General features: G+C 36.1%; 1 protein-coding gene across 1 annotated transcript; it reads right to left on the reverse strand.

Moving 5' to 3' along the window:
* Positions 1 to 2,636: 2,636 nt before the first annotated feature.
* Positions 2,637 to 10,896, reverse strand: LOC102142083 (bromodomain and WD repeat-containing protein 1-like). Its single transcript, XM_065525223.1, has 3 exons — positions 10,812 to 10,896; positions 7,692 to 7,736; positions 2,637 to 3,082 (listed from the first exon to the last, which is right to left on the reverse strand). Exons 1-3 carry the CDS (start codon positions 10,894 to 10,896, stop codon positions 2,637 to 2,639), a joined length of 576 nt encoding a protein of 191 aa, XP_065381295.1.
* Positions 10,897 to 20,817: the final 9,921 nt, after the last annotated feature.

Consider the following 20,817-nt stretch of genomic DNA (forward strand, 5'->3'; position numbering starts at 1 on the left):
TCAACCTTTTCAAAGCCCCAGGCACCTATTTCCATTGCCTGCCAAATATCCTTATGTCTAAATCCACCTATATTTAAAATTTACTATTTCACATGGACACAAAGAAGGAAACAACAGACACTGGGGTCTGCTTGCGGGTGGAGAGTGGGAGGAGAGTGAGGATAGAAAAAGTAATCGGGTACTGTGGTTATTACCTGGGTGATGAAATAATCTGTACACACACCAAATCCTGTGACATGCAATTTACTCATATAACAAACCTGCACATGTATTCCCTGAATCTAAAATAAAAGTTGGAAGGGAAAAGTAAAAGAAAGTGGTATTATGGGTAACTCTGCTTTCTGGCTAACTTAAACTCGGATATAGGTACTGCTTAGTCTTTGAGGAGTCTTTGACAAATTTGGCATTCCTCAAATTTGTGCCAAACTTCTTGGAAGTGCCGATTGAAAAGGTATAAAATTCAGTCAGAAACGTCAAAGTAAGAATCTGAGGCCATTTTTTTTCTCTGATAAAGTTTGATTCTATTAATATTTGCCCTTCTAGGTATTTTTTTCTTCTCTCGCCATGTTTTCCTATGCCATTGTTTTAGTTTCCAATGCTGCTGCAACTGTGCTTTTAAAATATCAAAATTTTGTATTCACATATTAATTCTTTTTTTACATTGTAATAAACTGTTTACCAACTAATATAATTTAATAGAAAAGCCCTGTAAGTTTGTTAGACTATTTCTGAAGGAAAAAAAAATTAACACATCTCAGATACAGCAGCAACAACAACTAACTTTTGTGTAGCCCTTTACAATTCACAAGGTGCTTTCAACATACGTTATCTCATTGAATCCTCACAGCAACCAGAGTTGAGGTAGGTATTTTTGCCAATTTACAAGTGAGGTAACTGAGACTCAAAGGTTCCAGGACCTTTAAAGATATACCCAGCAAATGATTGGTAAAAATGGACCAGAAAACCAGATCTTTTGACGCCAAGTCTCATTTAATGCCAAGTGTTTATTTCTCAATGTGGAATTATACCATGCAGTATTAAAAATAAAAGGTCTTACAACTGATCCCACTTTTCAAAAACGGAAGCTCTTATGAGGAAAAATTTAATGTCTTTGATTTATATGAAAATTCATGACTTGTTCAGTTTCAAAATTAATTTGGCCAACACTGCCATGACTTTAGTCTCTCTCTTTTGGAAGTACTGATAAATTATATAGCTTTCCCTTTGTTTTAAGATCACAGAAAGTCCTCTACTGAAGAGCACATGTGTAGGATCTGTGAATCTGAACACTAATTCAAAGTCCATCCCTCCTTGACCTACCAGCAAATGCACTAAGAAAATAAAAAGTCTGTTCTCCTCTATAGGAGAAAGCGGCAGAACATAGGTTATAAGCAGTCACCCTGTGAGAAATTAGTTTCTTCACAACTCAGAGGAGAGAGGGAAGGCATCATACTAAACCTCTATTGAGCCTCGGGTGCCCCAAACTAACAGGCATATTGCATTTTACATGGATGGATTCATTACCACAATCATGACCAAAGAGCGGTTACAAGGCATCCTCTTGTGGTACTAGTACAAAACAAATAGAAAATATGGCCTTTACCCTGGAGCAGCTTGCTGAAGTGTCTTCTAAGGTCTGCCACCTCTAAATCACGGCTCATCACAAAACAAAGACATGGAACTTGACACGAGCAAAGAAAACAAAGGAAAACAGGCCACTAAATAACTACCATATAACCAGCTAAAATAGAATAATTACAAAGTGAATAGGGACACAGAAGAGGAATAATATAAACAGTTTCCTGATTAGTGCCACAGTGTGGCATGACTAGGGCACTAAGAAACAACTAAAGCTAACAAACCAGTCTGGCACAGAACCAAGAGGGAGGATTGTTCTTTCCCAGTTAACCTTAATACTGGTGGTGCATCTAAGAGACAGCGTTGCATCAGCAATAGCTCATAATAATAAAAACAAAATCATGGAATGAACTTGATGTATGCTGAGGATCAGAAAAACCAACAGTATTTGGCTATTAGCAGTTTAGTCACATGTACACAAAGATTATATCACATACAAACACTTAGTCCAAGTCATATATCACCAAGCTAACAGAAAAAGAATAGCAATTCCAAACATTTTGCTAGCACATAACTTTGCAAAAAATGAAATTAGGAAAAAAAAGAACCATGCAATTTTACATTTTTTGATGCTTGTTTTCAAGCTGCTACCAAATTTAGAAAATCACTTCCCTTTGTAACAAAGGGCTTTCAGAATCTAAATATCAAATGAAATTCTAGCATTTAAAGAGTTTATTAGACACATACAATTACATCAATGAAATTATGTGTGAGCTACAAAATGGAAAATTAGGAACTCACGTTGATAAAACCTCAAACACATCTCAGAATAAATTCAAGCTTTTTAGCTTAGCATCTATATCTTTATCAACTTTTTAATGCATAAGGACCCATTTTAAACACTTAGGTAATAAAATTCAATGTTCTATGCTAAATGCAGAGAATTTTATAGTCCACAGCATGATTTATAGTTACGTTATCACCTTTCTTCCACAATGCTTACATTACTTCACAATTATAATAATTATTAAGCTATTGATATGAAGCAGAGCACTTCCTCAAATTAAGGTACCTTTCGCTGTACGTAGCAAAGACTGCCTTCCTGCGGTAAGTAAGGAAGTGACTCTTGAAATACTGGGTGGAATTTCTTTATCCAACATAGCACCAATGCGCCGGCAATACAACAGATGATCGGGAGCCACATGCTTATTGGACGAGACCAGTTCCTCGTAGCTCGTGTTGTGCGCATTGCCCTCCCAGTCCAACCTCTTCGGCAACAATTGGTACTGCTCCAACTCATGCACGAGTACCTGGGCCGCTCTCCAACACAGACCCGCCGAGAGGTACCGCGCGATGAGGAAGTACAGCTCCAACTCCATGAGACGCACTGGGCCTCTGGTGGACGAGGCCTCCGCGGTGGCTGGCGTGTGGCGGGAGGCGGGAGCGAGCGTGTTAGCCAAGCACGTGGGCCGCGCCGAGGCCTGACCGGCCGGCGTCCCTTCTCCTCAGGCACGTACTCCACCGCCATCATGCCGTGCACGCAGCCCTAGTTCTTCTTTTTTTTTTTTTTCCGCATTAGAATCAACTGGGACGCTTTTATTTTTCTCCCAGATTTATTGAGGTATACTTAACAAATATAAAATGTAAAATTGTATATATTTTTTAAAATCAGTATTTTCTTAAAAATTCAACGTTATATCCCTGAAACAAGAACTATCTCGGTCATCTTTGTGCTGTCTCCTCAGCCCCTAAGTAGTTTCTGCTCATTCTTATCTCCACTATCACCATCATATGTCCTCTAATGTTTTTAAATCATCATTGTCCTCATCCACTATTTCATTATCAGTAGTACAGCTTCTATATGAAAGGTAGGACAGGTGCTTGATTCTTTCTCATTATTTATCATCTTCACTGCCTTTTAGCTGATTTATTCTGGCAGAGTTCTGACTTCTACCATTCTTTTGCCCTTCCAATTTATATTACATGTAGCTATCAGATTAGTCTTTTCAATGCACAGGTCTGACCAATTGCTATTACCCAATTATATTCAAAGTGGTCAAGACATTCCTTATAACCAAATGTGACTCTACCTTTCATCTGTATTTCCAAAGTACTTTTAAGTTACACTTCTAAAGATAACTTAAAATTATTGCTGCAATATAGATTAGGCTATATATGATTAGTGGACCATATTTTAGAATGAGAGCCAAAATTCTAGTGGCCACAGACTACAAAACCAGTTAAATAACACTTCTTATGGAAGTCTTAACAAGGTTTATTTCTTTCTGGGCTTACCATGGTAATCATTTATGCTTGGTGAGAATGCAGTTTGTTAATGAATGGACTCGAGCATTTTAACAGCCTAGATAAATCAATTTTTATTCAGATGGTGTTACTTTCCGAGAGTTATTTGCAACACAAACAACAAAACATGTCATAATAAATAAAACAATACATCATTAAGTTTTTGGTGGAAAAATCTGTTCAGGTTTTTTTCTTACAACAGTAATGCTTGTTATAAAAGTCTAATAATGTAGAAATGTGGAAAGTCAAATGTTTTGAAAGTCTCCCTTCACGAATCTCACAGCCGACTATTAATAATTAGATTTGTATCCTTTAACATTTTTTTCTATGTACATACAGGCATTTGAAATAAAAGAGCCCTTCATGTTATTTCTGTTACAGAACCAGGAAGATCCTGATAAAGACACTGCACTCCACCCAGATTCCCTTGGAGTCTATGCGCTGTTTCTGGGCTCATCCTCCAGCCTCAGTGTGTTTGCTGTAAGTCTGTCTGTCCTTGGGCTCCTGGAAGAGTTTTGCAGTGCATAGGGGATGGAAGTACTCGGGAACTGATGTCCCACTAGATCGGTCTGTAGTTAATGACTGGTGCATGAAGAATTCACCTCCAGAGCTCTTCTGGGATTTGGCTGAGGCTGGAACTTTGCCTCAAATTGCACCCTTGTTTGATTTCCTCTTCACTGTCCCATTGGCCCTCCTCTCTACAAGTGTCTTTGCAGCACTTTCTTCCTATCACCTGCATATAAATCCTTGTCTCAGGGTCTGCTGGTGGGGAACTCAGCACAGGGAAAGTATGCAAAGAACTGAACAAAACTGACATTCTTAAGGGAGAATTTGTGACTCTGTTTCAACTTGTCTTCAACTAAATGACCTCAGGCCTTACACAGGGGCATTGAAATTTCCCTCTTAGAAATGCAGTTACACATTTAAGACCTTTAAAGTTATAAAAAGAGATTTTAAATAGTGACAATTAAGACTCAACACCAAACATAGTGTATAGTTTTATAACTGTTCTCTGGCTAAAGAAACAAATAAAACCACTTCTCATTATCAAGATCCTCCAACTACTTGCAATGCAGGAGGAGGCAACTTTATAACACAAAGCAGTGGGAAAAAATTATTTAAAAGTGATAGCGTATAATTAGATTCACATGACTTATGTTGTGGACATTTAGAAAAGTGGATAAGAATTCTGAAGTTACCAGGAAATGCTTCACTGCAAAGTTGAAATTGAAATTGAGTCCAGAAAGCTGTGTAGCATCTAGATAATGGAAAGTCAGACATTCTGAATACTTGGTGTACTTTGGGGAAAGAAGGTGGCGTTAGGGGGAATTCTTTGACTAAAGCAAAAGATATGGGTTCAGGAATTATGTTCTAATGAGTGTTATCTGGTTGGATAGGCAAGGTAGGGTCAGATAATGAATGGACCATCTCAGATGCTGGGCTGAAAAGTTTGGGCTTGATTAGAAAGGCTACAGTGAAAAAGCATACATGTTCAAGCAAATGGTGTGTTGAGGTTCTGTAAAGACTTACTTAGCTTTAGTGTCAGAGAATTAATTGTGACAGACAGAGAGAGGCTGAAAATTTGTTGGAAACTGCAAGTCTGTACAAGAATAAAACTCTAAATTTGAGGGAATGGCAGTGTAGAAATGAACACTAGCGATCATAACAAGAAAAGATGGTACTGATTATTAGGGGAGGAGTAAAGAAAAGACTCGAAGATAGGTCTAAGGTTTAAGCTTGAGTGATTTGGAAATGTAATGGAAAGCAATGAAGCTGAACTTAAAGCAAGAAAGGTTTATTCAGGTGGGAATGTGCCTTAGTTTGAATTTTGGCCCCTATAGAATTGAAACAGGATGTTCTGGTGGAAACATCCTGGAAATATGGAACAAACCTGACTGAAAAATTAGTGTTAGAGTTACAAAGTTTGGATTGGTAGACATGAGAACTTAAGCAATGGAAATAGATGCATTCTTAAGAATGGAAATATGGAGAGAAAATAACTGGAAATGGGAAATTAAGACCACTCGAGTTATGTTGAAAGATTTCATTACATCTGAATGGAAATTGGAGGATGTATGCTAGTTTACCCAAAAGGCAGCCTGTTTGGTTAATTTAACACTATATTAAACTAGGAAAGATAACCTCTTTCTCCATGGATCCTCCATTGAGCTTTGGTTCATTAGAATTCCCTCATTCCCTCTTTGGGAAAGTGGAATGGGAAAGTCAAGGGTACGGGGGGGGAGAATAGATGACATCTCCTGGATTTTCTCCTCCTATTCCTCCCCATCCCCACACTCTATTTTCTGCATACTTAGATTTGGGGTAAATTCTCATTGTATTTCTATGTCAAGACCTGAATCCCTCTGGATGGGGTAGTATATTATGTCAGTGGACAGTTAAACTCACCATCTTTTTTATTTCTTTTTGTTTTTTTAATCTGATGACTGAAGACAGCACCCCTCTTTCTGTTTCAAAAGATCTAGTCAGGACTAATGAGAAAAATTTGAGAGGGCCCAGGGGATGCATATCTATAGATATCTCACACCACACGCAGGCAGCTTATTGTCTTTAGTTCCAGTAAAAATAGCCCATTGGGAACCAATTCAAAATCTGTGGAATCTGGTGTTAATGTGAAGTGACTCTTGCTCTTGCAAAGAAACCCGCTTTAGAACTCCTCTCTAGAACTCAGATATTTTACGAACGGTGATGAGGATAATGAAGCTAATAATTATAAATAATAGTCCTATGTGTTAGAAATTGTCTCCTTGATGATACAGTTGTTCCTCTACTCTTCTCCCACATTTTAATTAGAACATGCTACTGTTTTAGATTGGGAAGAGGCAGTAGTCTGATAAGACAACACATATTGGCACTGTCCCCATTTCATACCCTCTTGGTTACAGCCAGCATGCCACTGGCCTTCTTCCGTTTCAAACTAGATTAATTTTCAAGAGGACAATTTCCTAGGTAGCTCTTGGATCCAAAAATAAACTGGCAACTGGTAAAATTCTTGTTGTAACTTCCATTGCAATTTCAGCATAATTCTCTAGAAAAGGTTGTGTCACTTGAGAGAATACAGTGACCCACAGGGAAATTTCAAAAATTTAGACCACTCTGATATAACAAAGCCTTTTCAACCGTGCAATCAATGGCCATTTAAAAAGAACAAGTGCACAATTTAGGTTGTCACTCAAGGACTAAAATACTAAGGAGATGATTTTAGATCTGTAATGTCTTCCTATAAAGTTATATAATAATAACTTAAAAAGAATAAGCAGAGTGTACTTTTTTATTTCTCTTGGGGAAGAACATAATGCATCAAGAATTACAGTTATTGGTAAAGTACAGAAAAGGTTTAGCATATAGAGTAACATTTACATTTGTCTCTTTTATTCAAATATCCTCTATTGACAAAGACATTTTTGGTTATGAAGGGGAAGGGAGAGTTAGGGGGAAGCAGAAAGAGCTTGAGATTACTGTCAGTTCTGAATTCAGATTCCCACTTGGCCACTTTCTGGTTTTGTGGCCTTGAATAAAATATTTACTCCAGTTTTTATTCCTTTTATTTCTTGATCTAATAAAATGAGGACCAATAATGATTGCTTAACAAGGTTTGTGCAGATTAACTAAGTGTACTTGGTGCATAGTAGGTGCCTAGTAAAAAGAGAATATCCCTTTACTTGCAGATGTGAAAGTTCATACGACATAATTGTATGACTTCTTTTAATAATTCCCCATTTCAAAATCTCAACTAGTGAAAACATCCAAGGATAAAAGAGCTAAGGAATCAACATTTGCTTATTTTGTACCTGTAATATCACACAACAAATATGCACTGATTTTTGGTGAGTGATCTTCAAAAAGAAAAACGAAAAAGTGTAAACTAGTAAAAAGTCTCACTATATCTGCTACTTAGTATTCAAACTCGGTTTTGAGTTATCTAAGCTACTATAGAAAATGTTCTGAAATTTAGGATTTTTGTAAGAGCCACACAAATTCCTTTTGTGGTTTAAGTGGGTCCTCCCAGTTTTCTTTGTAAGATTGAAACTCAGGTACTGAGGCTGCCTGGTCCTATACCTATACCTAACCTACATTATTATTATTCTGTTGTTGGGAGAGTGATTTAGGAATATAAAATGTAATTGAAAAAGCATTGTTTTCTAGTCAAGGTATCCAAATGCATTTCTTGCTTTGTTACTAACTAAATTATGTAATTGATCTTTACTTCTTTGGGCCTAAATTCCTTGTTGATTCTATATTAGCAGTTCTCGGATGCTGGTCTCAGGACTTGAACTTCATTAGAATTACCAGGGATATATCTTTAAAATCACATTCCTGAACCTTCCTTCCACCTTCTGAATCGCTAGGAATGGGGTCAGGAATCTAGGGTTAGCAAGCTCTGTAGGTGCTTCTGGGTAGTAACTGGGTTTAGAAACCAGTGAAGTCTTTCCAAATCTTCCTTGCCTGCGGATTTGAAGTCTCTTTCAGGTTTTTTACTTTCAACTAGGCTTTTAAGTACTATGGAGGTGGTTGCTCTCCCAGCCTTCAAGTGACAATCTGGACTATAGGAAAAGCTTAATAAAAAACAATTTTGTGAATCAAGTAATTTGATTTCCTCGTTGGCATTGATTTCTCTCCTTGGGTGGCCTCCAACTTTCTCAGCTATCAATTCTTCCTCAGTTGTTAAGAGAAACAAATTAGCTTTAAAGAGTTGTTGCTTGAAGTTTTCCCAAATACATAATTATTAAAAGCATATGGCTTTTAATTTAAAGTTATGGCAGTATTCATAACTGATTATATTACTCCTAATGATATAGTGCCTTGACTTGATTTAGCCCTTGTTCCGATTACATATACTTGTGAAAAATTGCTTTTCAATTGCCTTTGCTTGGAAATGATGTGTTTAATTGATTTTTGGGAACAGATTCTACCCTATTAATCTTTGACATGCTATGGTATTAACTTTTTTAAGCTCTCAAAAGAATAGCTTAAAAAATAAGCTCTTAGAATATTTAGGGAGCATACAAAATTATAAGGAGAAGGCTGGGGTGGTTGCTCATGCCTGTAATCCCAGCAGTTTGGGAGGCCAAGTTGGGTGGATCACGAGGTCAGGAGGTGAAGACTGGCCTGACCAAGATGGTGAAACCCCGTCTCTACTAAAAACTACAAAAATTAGCCGGATATGGTGGCGGGTGCCTGTAATCCCAGCTACTTGGGAGGCTGAGGCAGGAGAATTGCTTGAACCCCAGTGGCAAGGTTGCAGCCAGTCGAGATTGCACCACTGCACTCCAACCTGGGTGACAGAGTCAGACTCCGTATCCAAAAAAAAAAAAAAAATATATATATATATATATATATATATATATATGGAGAAAAACTGAAATTACCAATAATTTCATTATTTAGAAACAGCATGCAATATTTCAGCATATTTTTTCTAGTTATACATACACAAAAACAACAAATATTTGGGATGTTTTCCAAATATGTAATTTTAATCCTCCTTTTTCCACTTAACGTTTTATACTGAACATTTTCCTATGTTATTTTTCTTCAAAACAGTTTTAATGATTATATACTATTTCTATAATACGAGTAGACCATAATCATGCAATCACCTTCTCATTTTTATATGTAGATGGTTTTTAACTTACTTCTCTTATAATAATGCTATAATGGACATTTCTAGAAATGATTCTTATCTGAATTTCTTACTATTTCCTTGGCATTTTCTTCTAAACAAGAATTACTGCAACAATCTGAATTTTTGAAGGTTCTTAATATGTATTACGAATTATTTTTCAGAAAATTAAAAAAAATCAATAACAGGACTGAATGAGAATGTCCATTTTTCATAATACTATTTTTAATAGTTACTGTCATTGAAAATAGTCTTTGCTAATTGAAATTCTTGTTGTTCATAGCTTTCTTTTCTTTAAACATTAGTGAAGTTGAAGAGTTTCCTTGAGTCAATTATATGTCTTATACTGTAAATTGTCTTATAGTCTTTTTCCATCTTTTCCTATTAGATGGTTAAAGCTTTTAGGTATTGATTTATATGTGTTTTCTATGTATGAATTATATAATTTTTTTTTTTTTTTTTTTTTTTTTGAGACGGAGTCTCGCTGTGTCTCCCAGGCTGGAGTGCAGTGGCGTGATCTCGGCTCACTGCAAGCTCCGCCTCCCGGGTTCACGCCATTCTCCCGCCTCAGCCTCCCAAGTAGCTGAGACTACAGGCGCCCGCCACCACGCCCGGCTAGTTTTTTGTATTTTTAGTAGAGACGGGGTTTCACCATGTTAGCCAGGATAGTCTCGATCTCCTGACCTCGTGATCCACCCACCTCGGCCTCCCAAAGTGCTGGGATTACAGGCTTGAGCCACCGCGCCCGGCAATTTTTTTTTTTTCTTTTGTCAGAGTCTCACTCTGTTGCCCAGGCTGGAGTGCAGTGGAGTGATCTTGCCTCACTGCAACCTCCGCCTCCTAGGCCCAAGCGATTCTCCTGCCTCAGCCTCCCGGGAAGCTGTGATTACAGGTGCCTGCCACCAAGCCTGGCTAATTTTTGTATTTTTAGTAGAGACGGGGTTTCACCATGTTGGCCAGGCTGGTCTCGAACTCCTGATCTCAGGTGATCTGCCCACCTCGGCCTCCCAAAGTACTGGGATTATAGGCTTGAGCCACCGCACCTGGTCTGTATCGTCCTTTAATGTGATATGGTTGGTAAATATTTTCTAGTTGGCTAGTAGATTTTTAATTTATTTGTGATGATGACAATATTTAATGGTATTAGGAATATTATGTTATTATACTATAGTCTACTATACATGAAGACTTATCTATGAAAAAAAAAGGTGGAAAATCCAGATAGTAGAGATGTTTAGTACATTTTAAATTTGTTTGCGTTATTCACATGGCTTGACTTTTTACAAACATATGTCTCCTAGAGCTAAAAGAGTCCTCATAGATTGTCTCACTTCCTCTTTCCTGGTAAGCAGATAACCATGAAGTAAGAGCATGTCGCGTCTTTGCATGTCAAGCATTATTTTGTGTTTCACTTTTGTAGGGGAAGAAAAAGATACATTATGTCATTCTTCTGATTATGAATTTAATTAAAATCCTGATTCCTGGATGGTATTGTGGGCCTATTGAATGAGAATCTCTGGAACTAGAACTTGAAATCTGCATTTTAACAAATGAGTCTGGTGATTTTTAGCATTCTAACATTGGAGAACTACTGGTGATGGAGAGTTCAGATGACCAATGGTGAATTTTATCTCACATTACTAGCTTCTTCAGTTTTCTTCCCCTCAGTGCTCAGGTAATCAAGTTTCATAATATTAGGTTGTACTCTTTATATATTGGTTCAGAAAGGTTTTTAAGTGTGTGCTTTGAATCCGAAGCTGCATGGAAACTCATTCAAGGCAGGAGTTGTAACACCTGGTTTTCTCCTTAGACAACTTTGCATAGTGCTACCAAGTTATTGACTCATAGAGATTCAAAGTACCAAAGAAATTGAGATGCTTAATATTTTAAAAATTTAAACCTATTCTCTGTATGAGAAAATGAAGGTAGAGTTTTAAAGTCTTTCAAAGTTTGTCAGGTTGCATGGTTTTTGATTTATTTTTTTTGAGGTTCTGAATGGTGAACCTTGACTGATACTACTACAGTGATATTTTTAAAAGTATTTTTATAAGACGTTTTAGGGGTGTCCCTTTTGTAAGAAAGAGACATAAGATAGTAAATTAGAATTTTTTAAAATTTAATCCAAGAATTTGAGAACAGTACCTATTCACAAAGAATCAAAAAATAGCTTGATTTAATCTGCAGTGTGTCTATCTCTGTGCTTAAAACTGTGGATCTATTTCAAAGGAATGGAACACGATCCTTGTCCTTGAAGAACTTACTGTATTTTACTAGCACTTAAGTTTTGGCATTGTTTTACATGTTATTTCATATAATTTTACTCTCTATAATTATATTTCTGGAGCATTTGCATTGCTCTCATCTGCTTTAATAATGCTATTGCTGATTTATATTCATATATAATATCATGTTCTTTTCAAAGCGTATTTATGTATATGGTTCTAGGAGAGCCTCAAGAACGTAGTATAATATTAATAGATTTTTTTTCTAGTGTTTGATGCTTGTGTGGCTCTGAGCTTCACATGAATCCCATCACTGAATTATCACAACAATGCTATAGAGTAGGCTGTGTTATTGTCATCTCCTATTTACCAGGTGTGAAAACAGCTGAACAAAGCTATTTCAAGAGCTACAGTCTGACTCAAGAGCATACGGTTCGCCTTAACAGCCCCCAGTCTAAACCATTAAACACACTCCCTCCTCAGCATAGGCAGTTGTAAAAACAATTGGACAGATAGTCAAATTCTTGTTTACTTATATTGCTCAGATAGAGTGGGGCATATTTGCTGAACTTGCTCTGCAGTACTCAGTAGAATATTTTCTGTGGGTTAATATAATCCTTGGATAATAGTCAAATGGTGATCAGAACCCCACCCCTGCTCATGATCTCTCCCAAGCCAGGCAATATATTTTTATTCAGTTACTTTTTTAAATCTGAAGTCACCAAATAGCGTATCTACTAAATGTAAAGCAAAAAAGCAAAAACTATAAAGCAAAAAAAAAAAAAAAAAAAAGAGATTCCAATATACATATTCAAAATCAGATCAAGTAGAAAAAACAAAAGTAATGACACAGAAGAAATAAATATTATAATCAATAAAATTGACTACTAGCCAAATACAGAATTTTTCATCCTTCAAATAGATACTACTGTTTTTTAAATATCTCTGGAATATTCACAAAAATTGATCATGTTCATAGCCAAACAAAAACAAACACAAAAAATCTTAAAAACAAAAGTGGAGATTTTACAATCCATGTTCTCAAATAGCTATGTAACTCAAAACTCATGAAACATAGTAAAACTGAGGAAACATTATACTTAGATGCAATTTATAGCTATATGTGGCATCATTATTAAGAGATAGGTAAAAATAAGGGTTCTTTGTACTCATCCTAAGAAATTTAAGGACCCATAAGGCTGGGCGTGGTGGCTCACACCTGTAATCCCAGCTCTCTGGAAGGCCAAGGCAGGTGGATCACCTGAGGTCGGGAGATCGAGACCAGCCTGGCCAACATGGTGAAACCCCATCTCTACAAAAAAAAATGTATATACAAAAATTAGCCAGGCATGATGGCACACGCCTGTAATCCCAGCTACTCGAGAGGCTGAGACAGGAGAATTGCTTGAACCCAGGAGGCAGAGGTTGCAGTGAGCCAAGATTGTGCCACTGTACTCCAGCCTGGGCGACAGAATGAGACTGTCTCAAAAAAAAAAAAAAAAAAAAAGAGAAATTGAAGGACCCATAATATAAATCGGAATGTATTAATAAATATAAAATCAAAAACTCATGAACAAGACAATAAATGGAAAATCCAGAAAGACTAAATAAACCTGGAACCTGATTATTTGGTAAGACCATAAAATAGATAAATCTCTCATAAGCCTGGTTAAAGGAAAAACAAAAAAGATGCAAAATAAATAATAAAAGATTAGAAAAAAGAGAAAAATGACAATAACAGATATGGAAGATAGTAAAAGTCATGAGAAAAACTTCATGAAACTCAATTGTAACACAATTGGTAACAGAAAATGAATATTATATAAATGTAGTTCACTCAAATTGATCTAAAAGAACACCTTTAGTTTACTAAATGCTATACAAAATACTGAAAAATTAATAAAAATAAACCATTAAAGAAATTAATAGGACCAGATGTCTTTGTGGTTGAGTTTGATCAAATCCTTAGAGATCATGTAAGCTAAGTAAACCTCATAAAAAGCCAGCATAATCTTAATGCTTAGTAAGGGCAGTGCTGATAAAACACTACAGTCCAACTTCCTGTGAACATAGTGGCAAAAATTCAAATTCAAATATAATGAAATGGAACCCAGCATTATATCAAAAAATGGAAACTATAATATACTGTCACTAAGTAGGATTAATTCCAGGAATGCAAGAATGTTTGAAAATCAAGACAATTATTAGCATGATTTTATATGTTGCAAGAGAAAAATGATGTTTCATCAATAAAGACAAGATTCTTAGAAGGAATTTGTTAAAAATCTTCAGGCATTCCTAACAAAAACTATGTAAAATAGGAAAAATGAAAACATTCCTTATCTATGATTAAAACCTACCAAAAACCAACAGCAAACAATTAAAATCGTTTGTGCTAATCATTCCATAATATAAAAAGAAGACAGCAATATTTACCTTCAATAAGAAAGTAAAATAATTGGTATAAATTTGGAAAAGAGATAAAATGACATCGTATTGCAGATAATGTACTTCTGTATTAGAAAACCTAAAAAAAAAAATTCCACTATTATGAATTAGAAGAAGAAAATTTGGTAAGTTGACTGGGCATGTAATATTTCAAAGAACCTAAGATATTATATATTTTAAGATATCTGTTACTTTATGAACCACCAAGAAGGAAAAAACAAGTCAGATTTAAGGTGTCATTATTATAGAATATGTCCCATTTTCAAAGATGTTAAAAATGTGTGTTTCAGAATTGATGATATAAGAGATATTTAAAAAGCAATAGTTTTGTGTGTGTGTGTGTGACAATAACCACTTATTTGCTAAAAAAAAAAAAAAGCTATGAAATACTTAGGATTAAATTCGTCAGGAGATATATAGGACCTACATGAAAAAACCCATACATTTTCATATAAATAGATAAAACTCCCTAACCAAATAGATCAAGATGCCATACTTTAGATGAGAACAGTTAAAATTGTAAAAACATCCATGTGCTCAAAATTAATACACAAATTCAACACAATGCTAATTAAAAACCTGGAGTGTACTCAGGGGGGAAATTGGACAAGATGATTTAAAAAATCATATTGAAGAATAAATATTCAGTATCACTGATAAAATTTAAAAAACAAGAATAGTGAGGAGGGATTATGCATAATAGATAATAAACCATTCTATAAAATTACCATAAACCAAATGGGGAAGCAACTGGCATGGAAATTGACAAACTGATTAGGGGCAGGAAAAAAAAATCGTATTTTAAAATTCAATGGGAAAAGACTGTTCATAAATGATGCTGGTAAAAACTGGCTTTCTACCTGAAAATAAAATAAATAAAATAAAATAAAATAAAATAAAAAATAAAATAAAATAAAGCCCTTACCTTTGGCCCTGTCAATTCTGGGCCAAGTAGTAGATTAAATCACTACTTGTAAAAAATAGAATAAGAAAATTCAGGGGGCGATATGTAAAAACCAACAGTTGAGAAAATATTTGCAACACAAATGGCAGTCAAAGTGTTATTACCTGTAATATACAATGAGAGCTTGCAAATTGATAACAATAAGACAAGCATACCACAGAAAAAGGAATGAAAAATTTGAAAAGTTAATTCATAGAGAAATAAGCCCAGATGAACAATAAACAAGTAAAAAGCTGTTCAAATTTTTTACTAGTTAGGAAAATACAGATGAAAGGGAAAACGAAACCATTCTTTTTACACATCAGTTTGAAAAATGTTAAAGGAAGATTTATACCAACTGTAGGTGGACATTTGTGAAAAAGAATATTCACATGCATTGTTCGAAGAATGTACTTTTTGAGAAACAACCTGGCAATATTTAAAAAAAAATATATTCACATCATTTGATTCAGCAGTTCTATTCCTATGATTCTACACCATAGAAATAAAAGTGCTAGCATATAAAGGGTGTTTATTTCATCTCTGTTTCTAGCAGCACAACACTGAAAAATAAAGTGAATAACCATTAATAGAAGAATGGGTGAATAAACTGTGGTATATTTGTAACACAGAGCATTATAAATATACTAAAAGAATAAGTTAGACCTGTATCATCTAACTTGAATGGATATTCTGTACTGTTCAGTGAAAAAAAGCAAGATATAATTCTTGCATATAATATCATTTTGGTAAAACAAATAATGACAATGATCCCTTTACCCCGCATGTGTCTATGGGTATGGAAAAATGTGAAACTGTATGTTTAACATTTGTTATTTAGATGAGAAGTGAAAAGGGGAAGAAGGAAAAGAGAGGGAGAAGCAGGAAAGAAAGCAATATATAAAGAGTCAACTTTGAGCAAGAACATGAGGAAAAAAAGGAAAACAACAATAGCAAAGAAACAAAAATTTCTAATAGCTTGGAATTAAATTCCCTGATAGAAGAAGATACCATTATAGGATTGGAATAGACCTAGATTCACACACACAGAAGAGAATTTAGGAAACTACCAGAACTTCCATTTAGCTATGTTAGTTAAGAGTTAAATCTAATTTCCATAGCAGAAATTTGGACTAATTTTAGAACCCACACTGCAATCTTTACTTTCAATTTTATATATTTGGATAATGTTTTGGAGGTCTCAAATAATTAATATTAAAAAAGATAATTTTTAAATTTACCTAAAATCCAAAGTCTGTATTTATCTGGTAAGATGAAATAAATGATCGGAAGAACATTTTTCTCTCACCATTTTAATATTTACATCATGGTGTATCATTTTTTATTTTGTAAATTTCTGGTGTTCTTCAGAAATCAGAGTGAATATAATTTGCTACTGTTTTTCACCATGTGCCTTGCACATAGTAGGAATTAAATAAATAATTTGTTGAACAGGATTGAATTCCACTTTTTTTTTTTCAAAAGTGCTTTCCAGCTGAGATAAATCACCAAAGGCTGACCAACAAGAATTCCTAATACTAGAGGACCTAACATTCCTTCTGATGCAGGAGATCAAAAGGATCTACAAAACGCAGCCCATCAGTCACAATGAATTACAATTTCACCTTCACTCAAGTATGTGCTTGAACAGTAACAGGTGATTAAACCTATCACAGTATTACCTTGCAGACTGGAGGCACTCACCACATTCTCATGGTTTCTAAGGCAACTGATTAAGGAATCTAAGAACCGAGGCCTCATTTAGGCTAATGCCCTTGGAAAGGCAGAATTTCTTTTCCAATAGGCTGTACTGGAAGACAAGGCTTATTTGTTTTAATGTTTTCCATTTCTCTGAATTTCACAACACAAGGTGCTCAGATACCTTTTGGTAGAGCCTACTGGAAAATGTTACCAGTATAAAAATAAAGAGCTCGGTTTTGCCAATCCAAAAAACACTTGGTGTGATTACTGGTAAATAGGAGGCAACTCAATGAGGACTCTGTTTTCCTTTTAGCCTCACTTTTTATTTACTTCTTTGCAACACAAACTGTAAACGGTAACATTGATGATGTTCGGCCAACACCTCAGTGAAGGACTCTCTTTAATAAAACGCGTGGTGTTGGATGGGTCCAATACAGACAGGCTTTTCATGCAGTTCTGCTGTTCAGGCTTGACACCCACTGTGATGAACTGCTGTTGAGATAAATTCAGTGGTTCTTTGGAATAAAGCGGGTCAGGGCTTGCTTCCAATGGGAAGTGAAGTAGATTTTTTTTTTCTTTTAAACAGCTAGTCTGAGATCCAACCAGCAAGTTGTTCACATACTTCTACAGTACTCCCAGTCTGGGCCACAGCCTTGCTTTCTCTTTATGGACTCATTACCCAAATCTCTGAAATGAAGTGATTTTTTTTTTTTCATTAACTGGCTGAAGCATTACACGAGCATTTCACTACCCACTACCACATAAAAGTTACTACCTTTGTTCTTTTCTCTGGCAGAAGGAATGTTAAGTCTTAGCTATCAGCTATGAAACACAATTCTTGCTGCTCTTTTATGCAAGAATAATGTTGATCACATTTCCACACATTTTTGGGGCAATGATGGTGGTTATGACTCTCAAGGTCCTGAGATAACTTCACAATGGCAATACATTCACACATCTTATGGAATGACTTTTCATGCAAGGCTCACACTAGAATGTAAAGTCTGAGGTTTTACCTGTTTGACTTACTAATATATTCTTGTGTCTTCTACAGTATTTAGGAAGTACTATAGAAGGCAGGGCCCTGATACCGTTTATTGAATGAATGAATGAATGGTCCTATTCTGGGCCATAGTAACGGTAGCATTCCACGCCAACTGGGAGTGATGAGGACTTGGAACTATGCCACCCGCCAAAGCAGAAATTGTAGGACAAGGCCTGGCTTGAATGCTCTGGGGGAATGTCCATTTTGACAGGAAGAACACATGATTTAGTTGTGTAGATGGATATGAAAAGTGATAGTAATGACAATAAGTTGCTATATACTTTTTGCGCAGTAGGATTAATCTGCACAAAATCTTACAAACTAGATGGTAGTATCTCCATTTTACAATGTGACAAAATGAGTCCCTGGAGGTTTAATTAGTTTCCTAATATCATGTAAGTAGTAAATGGTAGAGTTGAGATGAAAAATACTGACTGATTTTAAAGTTCATGCTCTTTTGATGAATGTGTGTGGTTAATAGGCATTGGATGTGGGCACATAGTAGGAGGAGGTAGGGGAGCCCAGTGACTAGTTATCCTCAGAGTATGTAAGTCAGAGGCCAGGGAGTTCAGGAATCTAGGTAGGCCCATAATCTAATCCTTCAAGACATGGAGAGTCTTTTGAGCAGGTAACAGGGACCCAGTTACTTGGCTGGAAATTTTGGTGAAGAGGCAGGAGGATCTGGTAAGAGGAAGGAGGGACCCTCAGAAGAATTGGGAAATTGGACAGGCCACAGTAATTCAAATTACTACAAATTTAGCAGCTTGAAAAAACACCCACAGTTCTGGAGGTCAGAAGTCCATGCAAGGTCTGCTGAGTCCTCTCCCTAGGATCTCACAAGGCCTAAAATATTGATTACGCTGGTCTCTTCGTGGGAGCTCTGGGGAAGAGTGTACCTCCAGGCTTATTCACCTTGGTGGTGGGATCCAGGTCTTGTGCTTGTATGACTGCAGTTCCTATTTTCTTGCTGGTTGTTATCTGGGGACCAACCTCAGCTCCTTGAGTCTGTGTTCAGGTCCTGCCCTGTGGTTTCCTCTACTCAGCAATGGGAAAATGCAAACCTCCTTTGCATCAGATTCCTCTCACATTTTGAATCTGTCTGGATTTCTCTTCTGCTACTGGCTGGATTAAAAGGGCTCATGTGATTAGAATAAGTTCACTTGAATAATCTCTCTGTTTCAAAGTAACTGATTACTACCCATTAATTGCATTTTGAAATCACTTTTTTTTTTTTTTCATGTAAAGTAACACAATCAGGGACATGATACATCATCATCTTCACAGTCCTGGGGAGTAGGGACTGTGGCCTCTGGAGTGGGGACATATTAGAATTCAGCCTAGAAGGCAAGGCAACTATCAGGATTTGAGAAAAGGCAAAAATGGGGATTCTGAGTTCTGGTGTGCTGAACTATTTAAACTTCTTTTGCTTTAGGTCAATAAGATCAAACTATGGACATAGGGTGGCTGCAGCCAAATCACTAATCTTGACCCATCGTGAGCCTCGGCTCACTGGCAAGGTGACTTAGGAGAGTGAGGAGAAAGTTGCCCAAGCTTTTACCCATGTGGAACACATTCACTTCTGACATCCTTTACGAATAGTATGAGAGATGTTTGACTACTTCCTGACATTGAGAATTTTGTGGCTGGAATGGAGGTGTGTGATAATGATGAGGAAATCTAATCATTTCTGGCCTTCTCTAAAACCTGTACTTGTTCATGGGAAAAAAAAAAAAAATATATGTGTTTTTGCCCAAAGGCCTATTCGCCTGTTCCCAGTTGTCATTTTAGTGTTAGGAAGTAGGCAGGGGACTCTTGCCTGCAGAGTGACTTTATAACAGCCCTCACCTAACCATCAGCTCCACAGCTAGACATCCTGACACTGTGGAATGGTAATTTATGAGGCCTTTGCTATTTTTATTTCTTTATGTGGCAGGGAAGAAAACTCCTTTTTTTTTTTTTTCAGAATAAATTCCCTTCCTTTAGGCAGAGAACTTTTGCCAAAGGCAACAACTAAAAATAAAATCTTCCTTTCATGTCTGTATTTCTGGGCCTCCTCAATCAGAAAATTCTACAGGGACAGGGAAGTAAATGATAATCCTAGAATATTTTAGAATCATTGAATTCCCCAGCTGGTTCAGAAACTGCATCATATTAAGTGCCTAGCTTACCTATTTGTAATATAAGGCTTAAAAAGCAGTCTGAATGAGACAATTTAGTATTCTTGACAATATTAAATGTCAGCATCAACTGTTGGGAAAAATTCAGATTTCTTTCCTCCCACCTTCAAAATACGCTTTATTTTATTTTATTTTATTTATTTTATTTATTTTTTGTTGTTGTTGTTTCTTTTGAGAAGACTTAAGTTCTGCATTTTTACTCATAATCAAATAGGATAGATTTGGCTAGCCAGTTCCTCAGAATAACTGCTAGACTCTTCAAACAAGCAGCTGTCCCCAATTAACCTGTAAGGCATGTCAGATGCAAGGCCTGGTTCTCCAGGCAGACAGGCAGCTAATGGGGACAGTTCTTCACACACTCCATTTGCATATCTGGCAGTCAGAATATACATTGCTTTTCTCTTGGCTCTGTTATTTAATTTCCACCGGTGAACTAATGAGGATTAAAAAAAAATTTTTTTCCTTATTTTTATTTTTCAAAACCATGTTGATAAGAAACAAGCAACAATGCCCACATTGAGAGTAATGCTTTTTGCCATTTTAATATTTTATCTTTAGAAGAACACCGCAAGGCAATATCTTGGAAAGGCATTCCTGGCACAATTTCTCCTATGAGGCCTTGGTCGTCCCAAACATGTCACTTTGTAATAAACTTTTAGGTACCAAATTGTCCCATAAGATATGTGAAGCTTATAGCTTTCTAAACAGAAAGCTAACAGATGAGATGAGTATAATTCAGCGCTTTAATTTGTAGATAC

Source organism: Macaca fascicularis, chromosome 11 (genome assembly GCF_037993035.2).
Source record: "Macaca fascicularis isolate 582-1 chromosome 11, T2T-MFA8v1.1".
NCBI classification, from domain to species: domain Eukaryota; kingdom Metazoa; phylum Chordata; class Mammalia; order Primates; family Cercopithecidae; genus Macaca; species Macaca fascicularis.

What these genes read in the sequence shown, in the direction of transcription:
- LOC102142083 (XM_065525223.1), bottom strand. Translation starts at nt 10,896, where the DNA reads ATGCTCTTACTTCATGGTTATCTGCTTACCAGGAAAGAGGAAGTGAGA. An exon ending in TTTAGCTCTAGGAGACATAT is followed by an intron (nt 7,737 to 10,811) that starts GTTTGTAAAAAG and finishes TTCTTTTTGAAG; the next exon opens with ATCACTCACCAAAAATCAGT. An exon ending in TTTGTTGTGTGATATTACAG is followed by an intron (nt 3,083 to 7,691) that starts GTACAAAATAAG and finishes TACGTGCCTGAG; the next exon opens with GAGAAGGGACGCCGGCCGGT.